Genomic DNA, 24,269 nt, shown 5'->3' with positions numbered 1-24,269 from the left:
GATTTGGGTCTAGGAGTAGGAGGATAGAAGAGTGTCCATTGGATTTGGGTCTAGGAGTAGGAGGAGAGAAGAATGTCCATTGGATTTGGGTCTAGGAGTAGGAGGACAGAATAGTGTCCATTGGATTTGGGTCTAGGAGTAGGAGGACAGAAGAGTGTCCATTGGATTTGGCTCTAGGAGTAGGAGGACAGAAGAGTGTCCATTGGATTTGGCTCTAGGAGTAGGAGGACAGAAGAGTGTCCATTGGATTTGGCTCTAGGAGTAGGAGGACAGAAGAGTGTCCATTGGATTTGGGTCTAGGAGTAGGAGGACAGAAGAGTGTCCATTGGATTTGGGTCTAGGAGTAGGAGGACAGAAGAGTGTCCATTGGATTTGGGTCTAGGAGTAGGAGGATAGAAGAGTGTCCATTGGATTTGGGTCTAGGAGTAGGAGGACAGAATAGTGTCCATTGGATTTGGGTCTAGGAGTAGGAGGAGAGAATAGTGTCCATTGGATTTGGCTCTAGGAGTAGGACAGAAGAGTGTCCATTGGATTTGGCTCTAGGAGTATGAGGATAGAAGAGTGTCCATTGGATTTGGGTCTAGGAGTAGGAGGACAGAAGAGTGTCCATTGGTTTTGGGTCTAGGAGTAGGAGGACAGAATAGTGTCCATTGGATTTGGGCCCAGGAGTAGGAGGACAGAATAGTGTCCATTGGATTTGGGTCTAGGAGTAGGAGGACAGAAGAGTGTCCATTGGATTTGGCTCTAGGAGTAGGACAGAAGAGTGTCCATTGGATTTGGCTCTAGGAGTAGGAGGACAGAAGAGTGTCCATTGGATTTGGCTCTAGGAGTAGGAGGATAGAAGTGTCCATTGGATTTGGGTCTAGGAGTAGGAGGACAGAAGAGTGTCCATTGGATTTGGCTCTAGGAGTAGGAGGACAGAATAGTGTCCATTGGATTTGGCTCTAGGAGTAGGAGGACAGAAGAGTGTCCATTGGTTTTGGGTCTAGGAGTAGGAGGACAGAAGAGTGTCCATTGGTTTTGGGTCTAGGAGTAGGAGGACAGAAGAGTGTCCATTGGTTTTGGGTCTAGGAGTAGGAGGACAGAAGAGTGTCCATTGGATTTGGGTCTAGGAGTAGGAGGGCAGAAGAGTGTCCATTGGATTTGGGTCTAGGAGTAGGAGGACAGAAGAGTGTCCATTGGATTTGGGTCTAGGAGTAGGAGGACAGAAGAGTGTCCATTGGTTTTGGGTCTAGGAGTAGGAGGACAGAAGAGTGTCCATTGGTTTTGGGTCTAGGAGTAGGAGGACAGAAGAGTGTCCATTGGATTTGGGTCTAGGAGTAGGAGGACAGAAGAGTGTCCATTGGATTTGGGTCTAGGAGTAGGAGGACAGAAGAGTGTCCATTGGATTTGGGTCTAGGAGTAGGAGGACAGAAGAGTGTCCATTGGATTTGGGTCTAGGAGTAGGAGGACAGAAGGGTGTCCATTGGATTTGGGTCTAGGAGTAGGAGGACAGAATAGTGTCCATTGGATTTGGGTCTAGGAGTAGGAGGACAGAAGAGTGTCCATTGGATTTGGGTCTAGGAGTAGGAGGACAGAATAGTGTCCATTGGATTTGGGTCTAGGAGTAGGAGGATAGAAGAGTGTCCATTGGATTTGGGTCTAGGAGTAGGAGGACAGAATAGTGTCCATTGGTTTTGGGTCTAGGAGTAGGAGGACAGAAGAGTGTCCATTGGTTTTGGGTCTAGGAGTAGGAGGATAGAATAGTGTCCATTGGATTTGGGTCTAGGAGTAGGAGGACAGAAGGGTGTCCATTGGATTTGGGTCTAGGAGTAGGAGGACAGAATAGTGTCCATTGGATTTGGGTCTAGGAGTAGGAGGACAGAAGAGTGTCCATTGGATTTGGGTCTAGGAGTAGGAGGACAGAATAGTGTCCATTGGATTTGGGTCTAGGAGTAGGAGGATAGAAGAGTGTCCATTGGATTTGGGTCTAGGAGTAGGAGGACAGAATAGTGTCCATTGGTTTTGGGTCTAGGAGTAGGAGGACAGAAGAGTGTCCATTGGATTTGGGTCTAGGAGTAGGAGGACAGAATAGTGTTCATTGGATTTGGGTCTAGGAGTAGGAGGACAGAATAGTGTCCATTGGATTTGGGTCTAGGAGTAGGAGGATAGAAGAGTGTCCATTGGATTTGGGTCTAGGAGTAGGAGGACAGAATAGTGTCCATTGGTTTTGGGTCTAGGAGTAGGAGGACAGAAGAGTGTCCATTGGTTTTGGGTCTAGGAGTAGGAGGACAGAAGAGTGTCCATTGGTTTTGGGTCTAGGAGTAGGAGGACAGAATAGTGTTCATTGGATTTGGGTCCAGGAGTAGGAGGACAGAATAGTGTCCATTGGTTTTGGGTCTAGGAGTAGGAGGACAGAATAGTGTCCATTGGATTTGGGTCTAGGAGGACAGAAGAGTGTCCATTGGTTTTGGGTCCAGGAGTAGATCTTTTGTTTTAGGAGAGGAGCTTCTGTGGAGTGTTGAGGACGAAGTCCAGACTGAAGGGGGTGAAGGCCATTATCAGCGAGTTGGATGCTCAGTCGGTTATAGACCAGACATACAAGGAATTTGTATAAAAAGTGGAGCAAGGAGATGGGGCGCAGTCTAAGATTAGATGCTTCCAGTTTAAGTATGGGGCTCACTAGGGCATGTTTTAGAGAGTTGAGGAAGACACCAGAAGAGAGGGAGAGATTGAAGATGTGGGTAAGAGAGTGTAGAATAGAGCCAGCGGGTGAACGTGGCATTTTACGAGGGAATGGGATCCAGGGGGCAGGTGGTAAGGTGGATGTTGGCAAGTAGATTTAACAACCTCGCCTGTAGTGGTGGTGAAAGAGGGAAGTAATGATTGTACCGGAGGGCATGAAGTGTAAGGCATGGAGGGTATCTGAACAGTAGAGATCTCCTCTTGAGTTCTATCGATCTTCTGTTTGAATTGATTGCCAATATCCTGGGCAGTGAGTGAGTTGGTGGGTGGAGGACACAGTTGAAGGTAGAGAAGAGTTGACGGGGGCGGGGTGATGAGGCGTTCGAGAGATAAAACGGGTCTGCTTGGCAGTGAGGAGACAGGAATTGTATTTTTGGAGGGCAGATTTATATTGGTGGAAATCTTTCCGAGACTTAAGCCTCGTACACACGGCAGGGAATTGTGTGATGACAGACTGCCTAAAATCCGACCATTAGTACTCTCCTTCAGACAAATGTTCAACTTTCCACCAACAAATGTTGGATAGCAGGCTAATACATTTTCGGCGGGCAATGGCCTGTTGTCAGATTTTCGTATTGTCTGTACACAAGTCTGTCACACAAAGCCAAAGTACAAACACACATGCTCAGAATCGGTGCTCACCAAACACGACATTAGCAGAAGGTGCCCAAAGGGTGGCGCTCAAGAGCTGAATTTCCATGTAGTACGTCACTATGTTTGTGTTTGTTGGCCGTCAATTCTGTCCCATTAGTATGCAAGACAAGTTCATGGCACACGCCCTTTGGACGAAAGTCTGATGCTCTGTTGGCCAACAATCCGATCGTGTGTACGTGGCTTTAGTCTTACACCACAGGTGCTCAAGTGTGTGGCTACGTTTTTTCCGACTACTGTCATCTATTTGCCAAGGTTGAAGGGGACGGGGCCTGATTCTGTGTTTAGTGAGGGGTGCCAGTGAGGCTAGAAGTGAAGTGTTGTAGACAGGGCAGCCATCAGAAATTTTGGGGCCTCTTACACAGCTTTAAGCCTGGGACCCCCGGCCTGACCACCAACATTCCCCAGGGCCCGTCCCCTGGCTGTTCCACTAAATCCGCCCACTGGCCATCCCACTGAGTCCTTTGATGCACCCACTCTTATTTTAACACGCTTAGAGATTAATATATGAAAATGAACCCAATACAACAAAGAGATGGCCCCATATATTTAGCAAAGTGCCCAATCCAGCAAAGAGATATCCCCACATATTCAGCAAAGAGACGTCTCAATCCAGCAAAAAGACAGCCCAATCCAGCAAAGAGAGAGCCCTATATATTTAGCAAATAGACATTACTTTGAGTGCACCGCTCACTCTGCAGCCACCTTTCTTTATCAAATGCTAGTTACTACAGCAGCAACAACTCAGTGTTTTTGGTTGGGGCCTGGATGGCCGGGGGCCCCTTGGGACACCAGGGCCCCCTACATGTGTATAGGCTATCCCGCTCCGATGGCCGCCCTGGTTGTAGACAGAAGGGGTTGGGTTGGTGCAGGACAGGGGTGAGTTTTTTTCTATAGAGGTGATTCGTAGTAAAGTAGAGAAGGGTTGAGATGGTGTAGGTTTCTATGGGCAGTTGGAGGGAGAGGAGGTGGAGGAGAGGAAGGGAGTGATCAGAGAGAGGGCAAGGATAGTCGGAGAGGTTGCATAGATGGGAGAAGACCAGTTGAAGGGTATTGCCTTCAGAGTGACTAGAAGTGTGTATCCTTCAGGTGAAAGGAGGAGGTTAGACTTGAGAAGTTTGGAAGTAGTAGCGGTGTTAGTAGGGGTGTTGAAGTCCCCAAAAATATTGGTGATTTCAGAAGAGAGAAAGTAAGGGAGCCAGGCAGAGAAGTCATCGAGAAAGGTTGATACTGGTCAAGGGGGGCCGGTAGATCACGGCTATCCTCAGAGAGAAGCTGGAGAGAAAAGACGAATGCAGTGTGCCTCAAATGAGGAGCGTGATGGAGAGGGAGGTGGGCGAAGTATCTGAAAGGTGCTATGTGGGGTTAGAATTCTGACACCCCCTCCCTTGCATCTACTGGGTCTGTTGGAGTGAGTCCAGAGAAGACCACCATGAGATAGGGCAGCAGAAGATGCAGTGCTGGATTTATGAAGCCAGGTTTCGGTAATGACGGGTAAATTAAATGTGGGGCCAGTCAAGGCTATGAGAGCGGTGTTCATAAATGCAGGATCGGAAGTTGGGGTACTGTGGGGGAAGTGGGGTTCATCCCCATGTACTGCGCTCTCTGCCGTCCACATTCCAGGGGTGGGGGAGGGGCAGGTGGATCTCCGGGAAGAAGACTTTCTATCAGAGGAGATCTGCGGATGCGGGGGCCTCAGATGTGGGGTTCAGTGCCAAGCTGGACTGGTTCCACTCCAGGACTGGGGATCCTCAGATGTTGCAGTGGATGTTCTGGTGACACCCTGGGGACCCCAATATAGTCTTTCCCACCATTTCACTTTCTTCCTCCTCAGATTCTCAGGACTAGAGGGAATTGCAGTGACTCTGATTATCCAGGAGAAGGCACAGTTCCCGGTAATGTGAAGGTGTCTCCAAATGAGCCGGATTCTTCCAGAACCAACAACCTTCCTATTCATTATAGTCGTTGCCCGAAAAATCCAGGAGTTTGGGGGAGGGGCTCTGAATCTGGGGTGTTGGGAGATGGGGGGGCTCTGAATCTGGAGTGTTGGGAGATGGGAAGGCTCTGAATATGGGGTGTTGGGAGATGGGAAGGCTCTGAATCCGGGGTGTTGAGAGATGGCAAGGCTCTGAATCCGGGGTGTTGGGAGATGGGAAGGCTCTGAATCCGAGGTGTTGGGAGATGGGAAGGCTCTGAATCAGGGGTGATGGAAGACGGGGTGTTGGGAGATGGGAAGGCTCTGAATCCGGGGTGTTGGGAGATGGGAAGGCTCTGAATACGGGGTGTTGGGAGACGGGGAGGCTCTGAATCCGGGGTGTTGGGAGATGGGAAGGCTCTGAATCCGGGGTGATGGAAGACGGGGAGGCTCTGAATCCGGGGTGTTGGGAGATGGGAAGGCTCTGAATCCGGGGTGATGGAAGATGGGGAGGCTCTGAATCCGGGGTGTTGGGAGATGGGAAGGCTCTGAATCCGGGGTGATGGAAGACGGGGAGGCTCTGAATCCGGGGTGTTGGGAGATGGGAAGGCTCTGAATCCGGGGTTTTGGAAGATGGGAAGGCTCTGAATCCGGGGGGGTTGGGAGATGGGGAAGGCTCTGAATCCGGGTGTTGGGAGATGGGGGACGGCTCTGAATCTGGGGTGTTGGGAGATGGGGGGCGGCTCTGAATCCGGGGTGTTGGGAGATGGGGAGGCTCTAAATCCGGGTGTTGGGAGATGGGGAAGGCTCTGAATCCGGGGTGTTGGGAGACGGGGAAGGCTCTGAATCTGGGGTGTTGGGAGATGGGGGAAGGCTCTGAATCCGGGGTGTTGGGAGATGGGAAGGCTCTGAATACGGGGTGTTGGGAGATGGGAAGGCTCTGAATACGGGGTGTTGGGAGATGGGCAGGCTCTGAATACGGGGTGTTGGGAGATGGGAAGGCTCTGAATCCGGGGTGATGGAAGATGGGGAGGCTCTGAATCCGGGGTGTTGGGAGATGGGAAGGCTCTGAATCCGGGGTGATGGAAGACGGGGAGGCTCTGAATCCGGGGTGTTGGGAGATGGGAAGGCTCTGAATCCGGGGTTTTGGAAGATGGGAAGGCTCTGAATCCGGGGGGGTTGGGAGATGGGGGAGGCTCTGAATCCGGGGTGATGGAAGATGGGGAAGGCTCTGAATCCGGGTGTTGGGAGATGGGGGACGGCTCTGAATCTGGGGTGTTGGGAGATGGGGAGGCTCTGAATCCAGGTGTTGGGAGATGGGGAAGGCTCTGAATCCGGGGTGTTGGGAGACGGGGAAGGCTCTGAATCTGGGGTGTTGGGAGATGGGAAGGCTCTGAATCCGGGGTGTTGGGAGATGGGAAGGCTCTGAATATGGGGTGTTGGGAGACGGGGAAGGCTCTGAATCCGGGGTGTTGGGAGATGGGAAGGCTCTGAATACGGGGTGTTGGGAGATGGGAAGGCTCTGAATCCGGGGTGTTGGGAGATGGGAAGGCTCTGAATACGGGGTGTTGGGAGATGGGAAGGCTCTGAATACGGGGTGTTGGGAGATGGGAAGGCTCTGAATACGGGGTGTTGGGAGATGGGGAGGCTCTGAATCCGGGGTGTGTGGAGACGGGGAGGCTCTGAATCTTGGGTGTTAGGAGATGGGGAGCCTCTGATTTGGTCATTCCTACCCTACTGAAGGCTCAGAGGTGACTTCCAGGAAGATTTACCACAAGGGGGAAGATTTCGGAAGTGACGGTTTTTGGAGAACGCCCCCCGCATTGTTCCCCAGCTCAGGACTCCATGGGACCTCAGCTTGGTGGTGTCTGCATTGCAGAAATCTCCATGTGAACCCCTCCGGGATTGTCTTCCTTTAGTTCTCCTGACTTGGAAGGTGATTTTTCTGGTTTCCATGACTTCCCCTCACGGTTTTTGATTTTTGCTGCTCTTTCCTGTAAATAAGTGTTCCTGATGCTCCACTGTGACAAGGAGGTTCGACGGTCTCCGCCGCCATTATTACCTCCACCTCTGACTGTACAAATCTCAATATCACCCGCACCTCTGAATGTATACCCCCCCCCCATATCACTTTACACCCATCTCTCACCTCAGTGTACTCCTATATCACACACTATCCACCCCCCTCTGAGCTGGTAGCCTCTGACTGTATACCCCCCGCCAATATCACTTTACATCCAGTCCCCACCTCAGAGTATTCCCTCCGCCATATCACCCCCAAACCAACCTTTGTGCACTCTCAAAAGTTTCTCCTGTGCTCCACCCGTCACCCCTAAATTACTGTCATCCCCGAGTTCCTGGGATCGCTCACCCCAATTCCCCATCATGTCAATAAAACCTTTATACATTGCTGCTCCGTTGTCTCCCATGCGTTTATCTTATGGTGACCTCCCTCCAATTTCCTTTAGTGCGTTCAACATATAGTGACCCCCCTCCCCCAAAATCCTGCAGTGGGTTCAACATATATGGTGAACCCCAAACCTCCTCCTGTGTGTTCCCAGTATATGGTAACCCCCCAACCTCCTGCAGTGTGTTTATCTTATGGTATCTCCATACCCCCCATTTCCTCCATTGTGTTCAACATATGATGACCCCCCAATCTCCTGCAATGTCTTCAATGTATGGTCACCCTCCACCCAACCTCCGCCTGTGTGTTCATCAGATGACCCCCCCCCCCCCCCCCCAGCCTTCTGCAGTGTGTTCAAGATATGGTAACCCCTCAACCCCAATCTCCTCCTGTGTGTTCAATGTATGGTGGCCCCCAACCTCTTCCTGTGTGTTCATCAGATAGGGACCCCCTCACCCCCCCCAACTTCCTCCTGTGTTCATCAGATTGTGACCCCCCCTTATCCCTTCAACCTTCTCCAGTGTATTTGTATGGTGACCCTCTCACCCCCCCCCCCAACCTCCTCCCAGTGTGTTCATCAGATGGAGACCCCTCATCCCCCCCCAACCTCCTCCAGTGGCTTTAACGTATGGTGACCCCCTCACCCCCCCCTCAACCTCCTCCAGTGGGTTTAACGTATGGTGACCCCCTCACCCCCCCCCCTCAACCTCCTCCAGTGGGTTCAACGTATGGTGACCCCCTCACCCCCCCCATCCTCCTCCAGTGGGTTCAACGTATGGTGACCCCCTCATCCCCCAACCTCCTCCAATGGGTTTAACGTATGGTGACCCCCTCATCCCCCAACCTCCTCCAATGGGTTTAACGTATGGTGACCCCCTCATCCCCCCCCAACCTCCTCCAGTGTGTTCAATGTATGGTGACCCCCTCATCCCCCGTACCTCTTCCAGTGTGTTCAATGTATGGTGACCCCCCTCATCCCCCAACCTCCTCCAGTGGGTTCAATGTATGGTGACCCCCTCATCCCCCCAACCTCCTCCAGTGTGTTCAACGTATGGTGACCCACTAATCCCCACAACCTTCTCCAGTGTGTTCAACGTATGGTGACCCCCTCATCCCCCCAACCTCCTCCAGTGTGTCAACGCATGGTGACCCCCTCATCCCCCCGACCTCCTCCAGTGTGTCAACGCATGGTGACCCCCTCATCCCCCCGACCTCCTCCAGTGAGTTCACTGTATGATGACCCCCTCATCCCCCAACCTCCTCCAGTGAGTTCAATGTATGGTGACCCCCTCATCCCCCCAACCTTCTCCAGTGAGTTCACTGTATGATGACCCCCTCATCCCCCAACCTCCTCCAGTGAGTTCAATGTATGGTGACCCCCTCATCCCCCCAACCTTCTCCAGTGAGTTCACTGTATGGTGACCCCCTCATCCCCCAACCTCCTCCAGTGAGTTCAATGTATGGTGACCCCCTCATCCCCCAACCTCCTCCAGTGAGTTCAATGTATGGTGACCCCCTCATCCCCCAACCTCCTCCAGTGTGTTCAATGTATGGTGACCCCCTCATCCCCCCAACCTCCTCCAGTGTGTTCAACGTATGGTGACCCACTAATCCCCACAACCTTCTCCAGTGTGTTCAAAGTATGGTGACCCCCTCATCCCCCCCAACCTCCTCCAGTGTGTCAACGCATGGTGACCCCCTCATCCCCCCGACCTCCTCCAGTGTGTTCAACCTATGGTGTCCCCCCTCATCCCCCAACCTCCTCCAGTGTGTTCAATGTATGGTGACCCCCTCATCCCCCCAACCTCCTCCAGTGTGTTCAACGTATGGTGACCCACTAATCCCCCCAACCTTCTCCAGTGTGTTCAACCTATGGTGACCCCCTCATCCCCCCAACCTTCTCCAGTGTGTTCAACGTATGGTGACCCCCCTCATCCCCCCAACCTCCTCCAGTGTGTCAACGCATGGTAACCCCCTCATCCCCCCGACCTCCTCCAGTGTGTTCAACCTATGGTGACCCCCTCATCCCCCCCAACCTCCTCCAGTGTGTCAACACACGGTGACCCCCTCATCCCCCCGACCTCCTCCAGTGTGTTCAACCTATGGTGACCCCCTCATCCCCCCAACCTCCTCCAGTGTGTTCAACCTATGGTGACCTCCTCATCCCCCCAACCTCCTCCAGTGTGTCAACGAATGGTGACCCCCTCATCCCCCCAACCTCTTCCAGTGTGTCAACGCATGGTGACCCCCAACCTCCTCCAGTGTGTTCATCAGATGGTGACCCCCCTTATCCCCCCAACCTCCTCCAGTGTTTCAACGCATGGTGACCCCCTCATCCCCCCAACCTCCTCCAGTGTGTTCAACCTATGGTGACCTCCTCATCCCCCCAACCTCCTCCAGTGTGTCAACGAATGGTGACCCCCTCATCCCCCCGACCTCCTCCAGTGTGTTCAATGTATGGTGACCCCCTCATACCCCCAACCTCTTCCAGTGTGTCAACGCATGGTGACCCCCAACCTCCTCCAGTGTGTTCATCAGATGGTGACCCCCCTTATCCCCCCAACCTCCTCCAGTGTTTCAACGCATGGTGACCCCCTCATCCCCCCGACCTCCTCCAGTGTGTTCAACGTATGGTGACCCCCCTCATACCCCCAACCTCTTGCAGTGTGTCAACGCATGGTGACCCCCCACCTTCTCCAGTGCGTTCATCAGATGGTAATCCCCCCCGTCCAGCTTCTCTGTGTCCCCGGCTTTTCATCCAACTACCACAATGTTCCCTCATGAAGTCAGCCATTTCTATCCATGTGTTTCTCTGACTTCCCTCCTCATGTTCTTTATTATCATTATAGACTCTCATGTCCTCCACTAGCTTTGCTGGAAGTGAGGCCTTCAAATATCTTCTGTACTAGGAAGGCTCTTCAGGGGGTTTCTCTGTCATTGAATTGGGGGGTTTCTGGTTCCTTTTAGCTCACCTCACTAGAACTTATCTGGTCATTCATTCAAGTGAGAACAGTACAAGACCAGTGAATGACCAGAGACAGTACTAAGGTAAGTGATAAATGGCCAGGAGCCTTAGGTTACCGCATATCGCAAAACGCCCGAGGTGTAACCCTAAATGGGAGGATGCGTTACAGAAAACTTACCGATCGTACAGTACAGGACACTAACCCCGGGTTATACACCACTACCTTTATGTGATTGGACACTGGCAAAAGAGGAGGCTGCAGGCCATTCCCAATATAATCCCTCCCACTCCCAGCAGGGAACTCTCCTATATAATCCCTCCCACTCCCAGCAGGGAACTCTCCTATATAATCCCTCCCACTCCCAGCAGGGAACTCCCCTATATAATCCCTCCCACTCCCAGCAGGGAACTCCCCTATATAATCCCTCCCACTCCCAGCAGGGACATCCTCATATATAACCCCTCCCACTGCCAGCAGGGAACTCCTCTATATAATCCCTCCCACTCCCAGCAGGGAACTCCTCTATATAATCCCTCCCACTCCCAGCAGGGAACTCTCCTATATAACCCCTCCCACTGCCAGCAGGGAACTCCTCTATATAATCCCTCCCACTCCCAGCAGGGAACTCTCCTATATAATCCCTCCCACTCCCAGCAGGGAACTCCCCTATATAATCCCTCCCACTCCCAGCAGGGACATCCTCATATATAACCCCTCCCACTGCCAGCAGGGACATCCTCATAACCCTTCCTGCTCCCAGCAGGGACATCCCCCTATATAACCCCTCCCACTCCCAGCAGGGACATCACCTTATATAATCCCTCCCACTCCCAACAGGAACTTCCCCTATATAAGCCCTCCCACTCCCAGCAGGGACATCCTCATAACCCTTCCCACTCCCAGCAGGGACATCTCCTATATAACCCCTCCCACTCCCAGCAGGGACATCCCCCTATATAACCCCTCCCACTCCCAGCAGGGACATCCCCCCTATATAACCCCTCCCACTCCCAGCAGGGACACCTCCTATATAACCCCTCCCACTCCCAGCAGGGACATTCCCATTAATTAACCACGCCCAGCTAGCCTCAGTTTTTGGACCCCTTCTTTTTACTGAGAGGACCTTACCGTCTTCTATGGAGGTTTTCGCTTCTTGGATTATTCTATTTCCAAGAGGGTTCTTTGATCAGTCACCTGCACCGTGACCACTGCACCTGTTTATAAATATTTGGGATTGGTTTACTCCTTGGCAGAGCCTTGGGGACCTGGTGGAAGATGTGGGGCCAGTCTGTATTGGATCATGCTGTTGATGCTCCGCTTGGCACATAGTGCATTGTGTGGAATTAACCATAATTTGCTTTTATGGGTCCAGAAACGTGGCCTGCCTGGTGCAGAGTACAGCCCCCGAAGACCCCTGTAGGGGTATACCCACCATAATGGACTAATCCAGGAGGGGGTTAGAACCCCTTATTCCTGTTACTGAGGTGGTTAGTATAGGGTGGAAGCCCTTTAAACATTCACCCAGGATGCCCATTTAATCCCTTTGTATGTGAAAGACCAGTGGCATCGTGGGGCAGTTCAGAATTGCCGGGTTTCGTGGGGTTTGGCGCCAGTTTAGTTGTCCTGCTGGACGGCACCTGGTGTGGCCTTACTCGGAGGTCCCGTATTGCACTTGCACAACCCGAAGCGTGGGATGCGCAGGTGCCACCTCGTTTTGAGGAAGATTACTGAACGTGCATGCCCTGTCTCTACCTCTTTGCATTCAGGATGTTGGCTGAGCACCATCTCCTGGTTCTCCTTCCTGAGGACACATTCATGGCGGTTTATTTAACCTGAATCTGGGTTACAGCAGCCTACAGGTGTTTGTATTAATGCACCCCCTTGCACCACTGCAGTGGAGGTTATGAGTACCCCATCAGGGACATGGGGGACCCTAATAGGAGAGGTAAGTGGGGAGGTGGGCTCAGGCTCAGCCTGTAGCTTCCTTGGGGTTGTAGTACATCTGCTCTGGGCACTGATTTCCTCTCTCTGATGGTTGCCCCATTCTGACTCTACATTATTGTGGTCATTCAGCCACTTTCTGACAACCCCAGCCTCATCCTTCTTGAAAAGAACTTTCTGCCACAATTTCAGGCATCAGAGGAAGACTTTCTGACCTTGTTGAGGCTACAGGGGTGACAGCCATGTCCCTTCTACTTCCCCTCCGGCATCAGACTTTGCCCTTGAGCCAAACATGGTACCCAAGAATGAGGCGTCTCCTGAGGCAGAATCCTCGACTTCTGAGACATCTCATCAGGATGACGTTTCTCATAAACTCCAGGAGAATATTCCTTCACTGATTGAAGCTGAATACTCTTGTTGAAGCCACCTTAGTCTGCTCTGCCAAAGGTTTCTAGTTTTAGGTCCCTAAAGATCCCTACTCCAGCTAAGACCTTTCCATTTCAAGTACAGGCTGAGACCATCCTTTATGGAGGCTGGCCTCACCTGGAGAACATTTCTTATTTCACCCAACAATATCCTATTAAGGAAAGTTTCCATAGGAAATGAGCAATTCCTGTGGTAGATCCAACCTAACTATTTTTTACGTAACGTGACCCTTATGGCCCCCATAAAAGATGATTCTGTGTTCAAAGACCCAGTAGATAAAAGGTTAGGGACCTCCCTTAATGTTATCTTTGCCCTTGTTGGCTCTGCAATGCAACCAACATCTGTGCCTACTATAGACTGTCAGGACATTGTTATTTAAAGTGGTTGTAAACCCTTACAACACACTTTGACCTACAGGTAAGCCTAGATTAAGGCTTACCTGTAGGTCCAAGAAATATCCCCTAAACCTATATGGTTTAGGAGATATTTGAGCCGTAGACAGTGGCACGCAGGCGCAATGAGTTCAGCATCGTCAACGGCGAAGTTGCCGCGCATCGGCTTCCGTGCGCATGCGCGGGAGTGACGTCATTGCGGCTTCACCAAATGACAGCGGCGGAGCTGTGAGACCCACCGAGAAGATGGATGCGCCGGACTACAGGGGACAGCGGTGACTTCGCTGGCTCCTGTGTCAGGTAAGTGACACATAATGGACTACTATGTGATGCGATGCGATGCGATGCATAGTAGTCCATTATGCTTTGCCTTTGCAGGGAATGAAAGAGGAAGTAAACTCATCAGGGTTTACTTCCTCTTTAAGTGTATGGCCTGGAACCCCCAACTCCATCCTTATGGATCCCTCTATCCATAGTCAGCTGGAGCTTTTGCTTTCTGCCTTACGCTATGAATGGCTTGGTGGATTCGTTGCACCAAATGTCTAGAACAAGCCTTCTCTCTGTACAGGTGAGCAGGATCCTCGAGTTGAAATGCTTGTCAGCCAAGCTTCCATGCAAGGAATGCTTTGATCAATTATCCTTCAATGGCCAGTTTGGTCTCATCTTAGGTAAATATATCCAGGAGATCACAAGTACTCTCCTACCTGAGAAGACAAAGGCTTGTACCTCTACTAGTAGGCCCTCTACTGCTGGGGATGGGAATGGTTGCTTCTCTCCCTCCTAATCTTCCAATATCAAGTCTAATGCAGGATCATAATTGGGCCTCCCGGCAAGCCAAGAACTCTTTACGGTGATGGGGGCACCCACTTCTCTGTGTAGGGGGGACATCTTTTGGCTTTCTGGTTCCAGAAGATCTCAGACATCTGGGTCCAGATTGTTGTTTCCGGGGGAGTTTTGGTCTTCCCCGTTCTTCACTTCATGCTCTCCAGTTGGACTCCTTTCCATCATGGTGGAGGGATCTGCTTCTGCTGTCCAGCCGTTGGGGAATGAGAGGGTCATCGTCCCGATCCTCCAGGAGAACGATTTCAGGGTTTCTATTGAATCAGATTTTATCTTTGATGAGATATAGAAACCAAATATGACCAACCATGTGTGTGACACGAAGGAATGTAACAGTTCCCTCACCTAGATAAGACGAGGATCCTCCGCAGAGAAATTCTCCTTCGTAATATTAAAGAAAAACCTTCTGCACTTAAGTGTGGTGCTTAAAGTATAACTAGTGCTGGCTGGAGGGGCGAGGGATCAAACACCCGTCCGCTTATTATTGCTGTCTGTGTCCCCGTTAAGGAGATTCACCCTCTCTAATAATAATAATATTTGTCCTGCTTACGGTTATCAATGAAAGTGAAAGAAAATCCCAAATGTTGGGGTTCCCCCCCCCCCCCCGCCAGAACAGGAATGGAAGGGAAATCTTCCAATGGGGGTCCCCAAGAGATTCCCTTCATTTTGCAGAGATTTCCCTTCACTTCCTGTTTAGCTATGGGACAGGAAGTGAAGAGAAATCTCCGCAATGGGACACAGATGGTGAAAAAAATCTGATTGGGGTTATAACCCTCCCTTACTCTATCCAAAATGGGAAAAAATAAAGTTTTGCCTATAGATCCACTTTAAGTTCTTGATGAACTCTCCACTTAACTGGTTTATGGGTATAGTACAGAGCATCTTGCTGCTCCTGCAGACCTCTCAGGGATTCATTTATTGTGCTAGAAAATAACAATAAAGAGAGGGTGCGCCGACTTGGCGCATGTAAAACGCGGTGTACTCGCAAACGCACGACATGCACAAGCGTATCAAGGAATGCAAACAAGGCCACCTCCAGATCCACAGTGCTCAACTGGTGACCCCATAGCATCCAATATGCCTTTCAAGAGTCAAGCCCTCTTCCTCATAGCTTAGTAATATGACTGACTGCCCATATTTTCATCTTCTCAACCATTTTATATGCTCTGTGGCTTTGATAAGGTCTGATCATGTATTATGAGTTACCACCATGGCTTCCACAGTCACAGCTTCTAACCGTCTCGCCCATCTTAGGCTTGTTTCACACGAGCTTCAGCTTGTATAAGTCATGTGAAAAGCAAGTTTTGAGAGAGCTTTGAAGCTTTTAAAGAACCATTCAGCTCCAGTTTGAATATGTTGGACGCAGATCTTAATAGGAGTGCTGATTACCACTTTAAGCAAGCTGCTAGGAGGCTTCAGGACTTCTTGAAGCTTATTGAAAGCCTGCTAGCAGCTTGCTTAAAGTGGCAATCAGCACTCCCATTAGGACCTGTGTTAAACATTTACAAACTGGAGCTGGATGGTACAGTGGGGGGGGGGGGGGGGGGGGTAACGATCGTCTCCCCTGCGGATTGTGTGAGTTTTGCCCCCTTACATAGAAATGAAGGGTCTATAATTGTATTTTATATGATGGAGACAGAAGATCAACCAAAACTCCAGAAAAAACACACGATACAAATTTTATAAATGGAGTTGCAGTTCAGAGAGTAAAATAAGTATTTGATCCCCTTAGTAGTTGGTGGAGAAACCCTTGTTGGTGATCACAGAGGTCAGACGTTTCTTGTAGGTGGTGATGAGGTTCGCACACATCTCAGGAGGGATTTTCTCCTCTCTTCTCTACAGATCTTCTCTAAACCCTGAAGGTCTCTTGGCAACTCAAAGTTTCAGCTCCTCCATAAATTTTCTATAGGATTAAGGTCTGGAGACTGGCCGGGCCACTCCATGACCTTAAGGTGCTTCTTCTTGAGCCCCTCCTTTGTTGCCTTGGTGGTATGTTTTGGGTCATTGTGATGCTGGAAGACCCATCCATGACCCATCTTCAGTGTTCTGGATGAGGGAAGAAGGTTCTCCTCCAAGAATTTACAATACATGGGCCCCGTCCATTGCCCCCTCAATGCGGCAAAGTTGTCCTGTACCTTTATCAGAGAAACCGCCCCATAGCGTCATGTTCCCACCTCTGTGTGTGACTGTAGGGATGGTGTTCATGTTCCCACCTCCGTGTGTGACTGTAGGGATGGTGTTCATGTTCCCACCTCCGTGTGTGACTGTAGGGATGGTGTTCATGTTCCCCCCTCCGTGTGTGACTGTAGGGATGGTGTTCATGTTCCCACCTCCGTGTGTGACTGTAGGGATGGTGTTCATGTTCCCACCTCTGTGTGTGACTGTAGGGATGGTGTTCATGTTCCCCCCTCTGTGTGTGACTGTAGGGATGGTGTTCATGTTCCCACCTCCGGGTGTGACTGTAGGGATGGTGTTCATGTTCCCACCTCTGTGTGTGACTGTAGGGATGGTGTTCTTAGGGTCATAGTCAGCATTTCTTTTCCTGAGCTGAAGCTCATGTGAAACCGGCCATAATGAGTGTTTTTGTGAGAATCCACGCTGATCAAAAGTCCGTTTTTTTTTTGTTTTGTTTTTTTTCTATAGTTTGGTTGAGCTTGGCAATCCATTCTGTCATTATAGGGCTGTAGTGATAACCCATTATATTCCTTCCATACGACGAGCCATGAATAAAGAACATTGGGAAGTATTTCCGTCTAGTTACAAGGTTTGAGGTTTTAGAACAGCCCAATATCCAAGTAAACTCAAAATATATATATTTTTTCTTGGTTCCCGTCATATCTCAGGATCTAGGAGATATCTCCACAGTAGAAGTGTACAGCCCCGTACACACTATCAGTTTTTCTGTTGAGTTTTTCCTTCAGGTTTACCAAAACCATGTAGTGGAAGGACCGGCCTGATTTCATACGAATTGAAACTTCTAAGGTTTTGACCTCATATTATAAGGTTTTGGTAAATCTGATGGAAAAACTCAACAGAAAAAGTGATCGTGTGTACGGGGGGTTTAGATTCCAGTTCCATTTACTACAACATGAAGTTTCCCTGACACCCATCCCATGGAGAAGTCCCATAATTAGTGTGTCGGTCTATGGGAGCTCTCAGGGTTTCCACTTCAACATCTTTATGGTTGCCAAACCAGATGGAGAAGTTCGGCCCGTTCTGGATTTAAAGACTCGACTTGTTACTGTGGGTTTGTACGTTTTGCATGGAAGGTTCCAGGTCAGTCATTGCATTCATCTTTTTGGGCAATTTTGTGGCCTCAATAAACATCTAGGAATCTTATCGGCACATTCCCATATTTCTGCCTCATCAATACTATCATTTTTCAGGAATCGGTATGACCAGTGCATCACCCTTCCCTACCTTACCCCCCCGGGTTGTACCCAAGTTGCTCTGGTTTTGGTTCTGCTTTGTTTTTTGGGGATTTACCTGGGGGGGGGGGGTAAATGTATGATCTCTTGTTAAAGGACCAGTCCTCCTTGTCCTGTGCTTGTTTTCTTTGTCCCGCCCCTCAGTCCTCAGTTTATTGCTAGGGGACATCCCCAAATTGTCGGAAGTTAGCGGCGTGTAACCCGCAGTCTATGACTTCCTGTACTCCAAGATATGGAATTTACTGGGGAGTCAGAAAATATCAATTTTTCTTGAACAAACTGTGGATCTGTTATGCCTGCTTGCAAACGATTAAAAGTCGGACTGTTTCATGTAACCCACAGAGTTGTTTTGATTCCTTGAAGTGCATATAAATCACAGGAGATGAGTTTCACTTCTGTACACAAGAAAAGAGTTTTGTTTTTAATCACAAGAAATGAGTTTAATTTCCTGAAATATACGTAATCACAGTTAGATTCATTTTTATTTCAGTTTGTAAGACTGAGCACGCCTACTTCTAAGACATGTAAATAAAGGCTATGCCCAGACATATACGTCAACCAATCATGTGTAGGAGAGGTGGCAAAGTCCTGGCTTCTAAAGGTATATAGATGCAAGTTTGACAATTGCCAGTCAGACAAGTCCAGATAGGCGTCTATCCGGCTCACTGCTATGTATGCAGCCCTATCGCACGGGTCATAGTGGTGAGAACCAAATATCTGTTCCTTTGTTGTAACTTGTCTCCTCGTACGAGTCAAAGAAAACTTCTTAACTCGATCCTGAGTGTGGCCAAGGTGAATTTTCCTCACAGAGTCCCCTCCTGAGAACCCGCCCCACCACCTCTGATGTGTGTCACCCTTACGGACTTCGTCATAGTGATGTCCCTGTAAAGCACACATTTCCTGGCCATTGTTCATCAGGCTTAATGAACACCTAAACTGGTGCAGGGTGAGGGCACAATGTGTACCAATGAACCCCCGATGGGCACCATGGATCTAGACTGACAATCCAGCAATTCACAGCGGGGCCTCTTTGGATGTCTATCTTCCAAAACTTTGACTCCTCTTTAAGCTGGAGACAGTATTTATATTGCCCCTGGAAGTTACCATGCTGAGTGCTAGACTGATGAGCTGGGGGGTGGGGGGCACCTATTACACTACACTAGGAATGGAGGTCATTCAGAGTTGCTCGTCAAACATGTCCACAGAAAATTATGCATCTATGACTGAAGTCCGGAGAGTCCACCATACATATATCTGAATATCGGGCTCCGGCGTATCAGTCCTCTCTCTCTGAATTGTTTTGCATTCTGCATTGGTCATAATCGCAGCTCACTTTGGAGGCAATTCCTGAGCTTGGCGTGACCATAATGTGAACTAACGGGAGAATATATTGAGTCCACCATCCTGACCACTGTATATCCTGCCTATTGTCCTCATCATCCCCGTTAGTCCCTATTTACCTTTCCCTTGTCCTAATTGCCTCAATTTGTCTCCATATATCCTGTCCAATGTCCTCGTTTCAGTTTGTCCCCCTATATATCCTGTCCAGAGTGTTGTCACCACCTCTAATTGCCCCCAGTGTCCTGAACAGTTCTCATTGCTGCCATGGTACCATATATACAGCACTGTTGAAGCCTAACCTCCCAGTACTGCCATGGTACATTTATACAGGACTCTAACAGTCTAATCTCTCAGTGATGTGATGGTAACGTGCATGGAGACATTTAGCAGCCTAACCTCCCAGTGTTGACATGGTAACATTTATTCAGGACTGTAGCAGCTTAACCTCTAAGTATTGCCATGTAACACATGTACATCACTCTAACAGCCTAACTTCTCTGTACGGCCATGGTACCATTTACAGCAGGGATCTCAAACTGGCGGCCCTCCAGCTGCTGCGAAACTACAAGTCCCATCATGCCTCTGTCTGAGGGAGTCGTGCTTGTAACTCAGCCTTGCAATGCCTCGTGGGACTTGTAGTTTCTCAACAGCTGGAGGGCCGCCAGTTTGAGACCCCTGATTTACAGCATTCTAGAAGTCTAACATGCTAGTGGTGCCATGATAATGTGTATACAAGACTGTAGCAGCCTAATCTCCCACTGTTGCCATGGTAACATGCATTTGGACATATAGCAGGCTAACCTCCCAGTATTGCCATGGTACCATTTATAGGAGACTCTGGCACCCTAACCTCCCAGTGCTGCCATGGTTACATGTATGTGGAAATCTAGTAGCCTAATTTCCCATTGCTATCATGGTAACATATACAGGACATATAGCAGCCTGACCTCCCACTGCTGCCACATGTGTACCGGACATCTAGAAACCCAACCTATCAGTGCTGCCATGATAACATGTACCGGACATCTAGCAACCCAACCTATCAGTGCTGCCATGATAACATGTACCGGACATCTAGCAACCCAACCTATCAGTGCTGCCATGATAACCTGTACAGGACATCTAGCAACCCAACCTGTCAGTGCTGCCATGATAACCTGTACAGGACATCTAGCAACCCAACCTGTCAGTGCTGCCATGATAACCTGTACAGGACATCTAGCAGCCTGACCTCCCAGTGCTGCCATGTTAGTGTGCAAACAGAACTTAGACCGTCTTTACTTGTGAGGAATAAAATACATGAATTGGAGACTATCCCCACCATCATTATCTTTACTGCAAAGTGACTTTTCATGTAACTACGATGCTGGAACATATTGCAACCAACTTTGTCATTATACTTTACCACAACGTACCTGCTGTCCACACACAGCCAACTGGAGCCTCGGATTATATCCTACTCTAGTGTCAATGGAGGCCATATGTACGGTATCTCCTTAACTGGTGGCTGGCTTACTGAGTGCTGAGCTCATCGCTCTTCTGTCTGGGCAGCACATGACCATGTGGGAAGGATGATGTGTGGGCTCCTTCGTGTTGAGGGATGCCCATTGTTTTGGTCAAGGTTGAGTAATTGAATGTTGCCAGGGATGGCACACTCTTCGATGGCCTGGTGTAGAATATTTTAGGTTAGTGATGTCACCAGAGCTCAGTGTTTCTGTAGCTGAGCCCATTCTAATGTCCCAAAAACCATTTTGATGACATGATGGTGACTCCACCGTCATTCTGGAGGTGAAGGGTTGCTCTATGACTTCTAGAATACGTGATGAGTGAGGAGTTGGTGGTTGGTGCTCAGTGGTGGCCCCAGGTTATCTCACTTAATAGAATGAGTCAGGAGACGTTCCCGGTGAATCACTTTGCTGTATGGGGTTCTGTAGGATTTTGATGACTCCATTAGTGGTATTTGTGTCCCATGATCTCCTCCTGGGCTGCCATTTTCTTTTTCTTTTACAGGTTCCAGGAGGTGGAGCAAGCCATGGTGGACAGAGGTGGAGGGGTGCTTGTCCAGCACTGCAATGAGCCTCTCTGGGAATGGGGGGAATCCATCGTTGTGCCTCAGTCGAGGGATGGATGTGGGGTCTAGTCTGACTGGAGGAGTAATCATAGCAAATCCTGAGGGACCCAGCACTCCTCCGGTGCCCATGAACCTGTTTGCTACGTGGGAGGTGGACAGATGTTCCCCCAGCTGTGTTCCCAGGTATGTCCGTGTTGTGTCTACTGAAGTACTTCACAGTATCAGTCATTCTAGAGAAAGATTCCCAGGAATGTCCATTATTTAGGTCAACTTTTTACACAACTTAGCCCACCCTCTTTATTTTTTGTCCATATTTTATAACACCAACATACTCCACAGTGCTGTGCATGGAACATAGGACTGTTCACATCAGTCCCTGCACCAGAGGAGCTTACACTCTAATGTCTAAAGACCTTGTACAGGGGGGCTGTAAGCTTCATGCTTGTGAATGGTTAGATCAGAAGATCCTTTGAGGTTGGCTCGGGTGTGCGTCAGGGGTGTCCTTTGAGTCCTCCACTATACACGTTTACAATCAATCCCTTCATCAGGAGGTTTGAAAGTGGACCAATGTGCCTTTGGGTATTCCTGGTGAGCCTCCTCTGAGGGTTGTGACCTATGCTGATGACATGTCTGTTTTCATCTCTGGCGCAGAGGAGGTGGTCTCAGTAATTGCTCCAAGATCAATCAGGATAAGAGTGAGGTTTTCTGGATGGGAGAGGAAGGCGAAGGCTTCAAGTTTCCGGACACCTTTCCACAGACCTGGCAGGAAATTAAAGTTTTGTGTAATCAAATTTGATCCCGGCGATTATGGCCTTGCAAATTGGGAAAGCAGGCTACAAGATGACGAAGGTTCCCACCTGGAAGGATTGAAAACTCTCAGGGAAAGGATTGACCTGATTAAAACTTACCTGATCCCAGTATTTCTGTATGTCAGCTTTTGCCAGTGTGTCTGTGTGAAGATCTACAGCTGTTTTTTCCAGTTATAGGGGGAACAAACTGAACCTCCTCACCTACCTTCCCAGGCATATGGGTGACCTAGGTATGGTCTCCGATGTTTTTGAAACATAATTTTGGTAGGATGCTGGAAAAGGAACTGCCTGGGTGGGTTGGTATTTTTCAGTACTGATTTTAGGCCCTTTCTGAGAAGCTGGGAGAATGGTGGGCCAGTGAAAAGCCTGAGGGTCCGATGCAGTGAACTACCGGCTTAAGCTGCTCCGTGTCTGTAAATGTTTTGGCAGTGGCGAGTGACGGAGGAGGAAATTAAGTCTCTTCCTAGGAAGGCCCTGGAGAGGAGGGTTGTTGAAGCTGCCTTTAGCAAGCCGCTGGCCTTGAAGGATTGCCCAGGCCATGCTATGAGGGAGGGCCTGCGTTTTAAAAATCTGGAGAAAATCTCTTTCAAGTTTTGGGATTTGGCCTGGCTCTCATTTCATGGCAGACTCTATGTAAAGGGAAACTTGAAGCATCGCTCCGTGGAGAACCGTGGTTGTCCAAGAGTGGAGTGTGGCCATGTGGAGGAGACGATGGACCATTTCTTGCTTCGGTACTCCTTCAATATAGAAGTCTATGAGCGGGTGTTGAGTAAAAGAAGCAGCCGGCAACTCCATAACATAAAGCGTATTTATTTTCAAGCCTTCACAGTGAGTACAGCCAGCAGCAGACGAGTTTTGGCGATGAGCCTTGTTCACAGCAGTTTGTCTATTGGTGTGCGGGAGGACACCTCGGCTTGGACACCCTGACAGCAAACTTCCAAAGTAAGACTTTGTTTCCCACTGCTCTGAGCCATACAATCTTTGATCAAATCTAAGAGCGGGTGGGTGAGGCTCAGGGTAGCCCCTTCCTTTCCCGCTTGAGTTATGTGGCGTGGTCGTTCGGGGCTTTGGAGACACATCAGGATCTTGGTTTTGAGACACTTTTCCTAGTTGGCTATGTAGTCCATTCCTCCCACGTAGAATGCACGGTGTCAGGCTTCCATTTGCAGGAAAAAAGTCCTTCCTGTGGAGGTAGGTGGTGGTGGTGCACGAAGTTCTGGGTGAGATTGGGGAGATTTGGGGGCTTGAGAAGGACAGGTGGTGGCCGGGGGGCCTGAACAAAGGCGAGGAGGAATGTCGGGTCTCCGTAGCCGTCTGTCAGTCTCTGGGTGTGCGGCTTTTCTTTCTGTCCTTTCACGTTCCCCTAGATTTTTATATAAGATTGGATTTTTGGAAAAAGGCCGCATGCATGGGTCACATGTGTCATGGTTTCTGAGCCTGAGGGGGTGTTTAGATGGGGGGAGGGGCTTTGTTGTGCAATTATAATAATAATAATTTTATGTCTTGGTTTGAATATTTTTAGTGTTTTTTTTTTCTATCTATGCTGACATCATTTATTTTTGTTTGTTTATATATAATTGTATTTATCAAAATATGATTTTATTGTGTTTGTAAGATTTTTAATGAACAAAAATCTACACTCTAATGTCCCCTCCCCCACTGTCACACACTCCTATTACTAGGCCTCCCTCCTGTAGTATTGTTCCAGGTTTGGTACAGGGAATAGCTGCAGAGAGTCTTGTGATGTGGACCAGGTTGGGGAGAAGGCGGGGGCGGGGGTCCTGGGGCCCAGGACTGAGTACATTGGCCATCTATCTGAGAAGAAGAGACCACCAGAAGCCAATGTGACCTTCGTGTCACTTTCACACTATGAAATAGATGGAGATTTCTCTCTCTCATCGTCTCTCCCTATAGACCTCTGAGGCTCCGCCATCTTGGCACCGGGCCCCTGAGGGCCGATATGTCCTTACTGACACACATGCAGCTTCCAGATTTGTAGCTGTTAATAAGGATTATCCGTCTGTTTACCATTTACCGGATTTCAGAAGTGCGCGGTCAGATTAGTGAGGGGGGATGGGGGTGTCCTAGCATCAAATAATTACTACATAATTCTCCTGTGAGAAGCCGAATGAGGCGAAACAAAGCCCCCCGATAATCATTACTTAGATCCCCCAATACTACATTTGTGATATTACAGTATCAGTGTTGGTGACAGATGTCATACTTTACTCTCACTACCCCCCACCCCCCTGGTAGTATCAGCGGTGACAGTAGTGCGACACTTAGTGCACCCCCTCACCTTGCTAGTATCAGTGACATTCATACTATACTCTCAGAACACCCCCCCCCCCCCCCCCG

The 24,269-nt window shown here is 49.5% G+C and overlaps 1 protein-coding gene across 5 annotated transcripts in view; it reads left to right on the top strand.

The window, feature by feature from the left end:
• Nucleotides 1–24,269, top strand: part of LOC143989352 (phosphofurin acidic cluster sorting protein 2-like) — a 134,714-nt gene that overhangs the window by 1,925 nt on the left and 108,520 nt on the right. For 4 of the 5 annotated variants that reach the window (XM_077489453.1, XM_077489451.1, XM_077489450.1 and 1 more), the window contains exons 2-3: nt 5,210–5,270; nt 21,042–21,285. In XM_077489453.1, the coding sequence (XP_077345579.1) occupies nt 5,210–5,270; nt 21,042–21,285 (305 nt within the window). The remainder of the gene's footprint in view (nt 1–5,209; nt 5,271–21,041; nt 21,286–24,269) is intronic. The other variant, XM_077489454.1, reaches the window with a different exon arrangement.

The sequence above is a fragment of the Lithobates pipiens genome, unplaced genomic scaffold (assembly GCF_037356315.1).
Source record: "Lithobates pipiens isolate NorthernLeopardFrog02 unplaced genomic scaffold, aLitPip1_a1.2 Scaffold_18, whole genome shotgun sequence".
Taxonomy (NCBI): Eukaryota; Metazoa; Chordata; class Amphibia; order Anura; family Ranidae; genus Lithobates; species Lithobates pipiens.
This window is presented reverse-complemented; position numbering and strand designations above follow the sequence as displayed.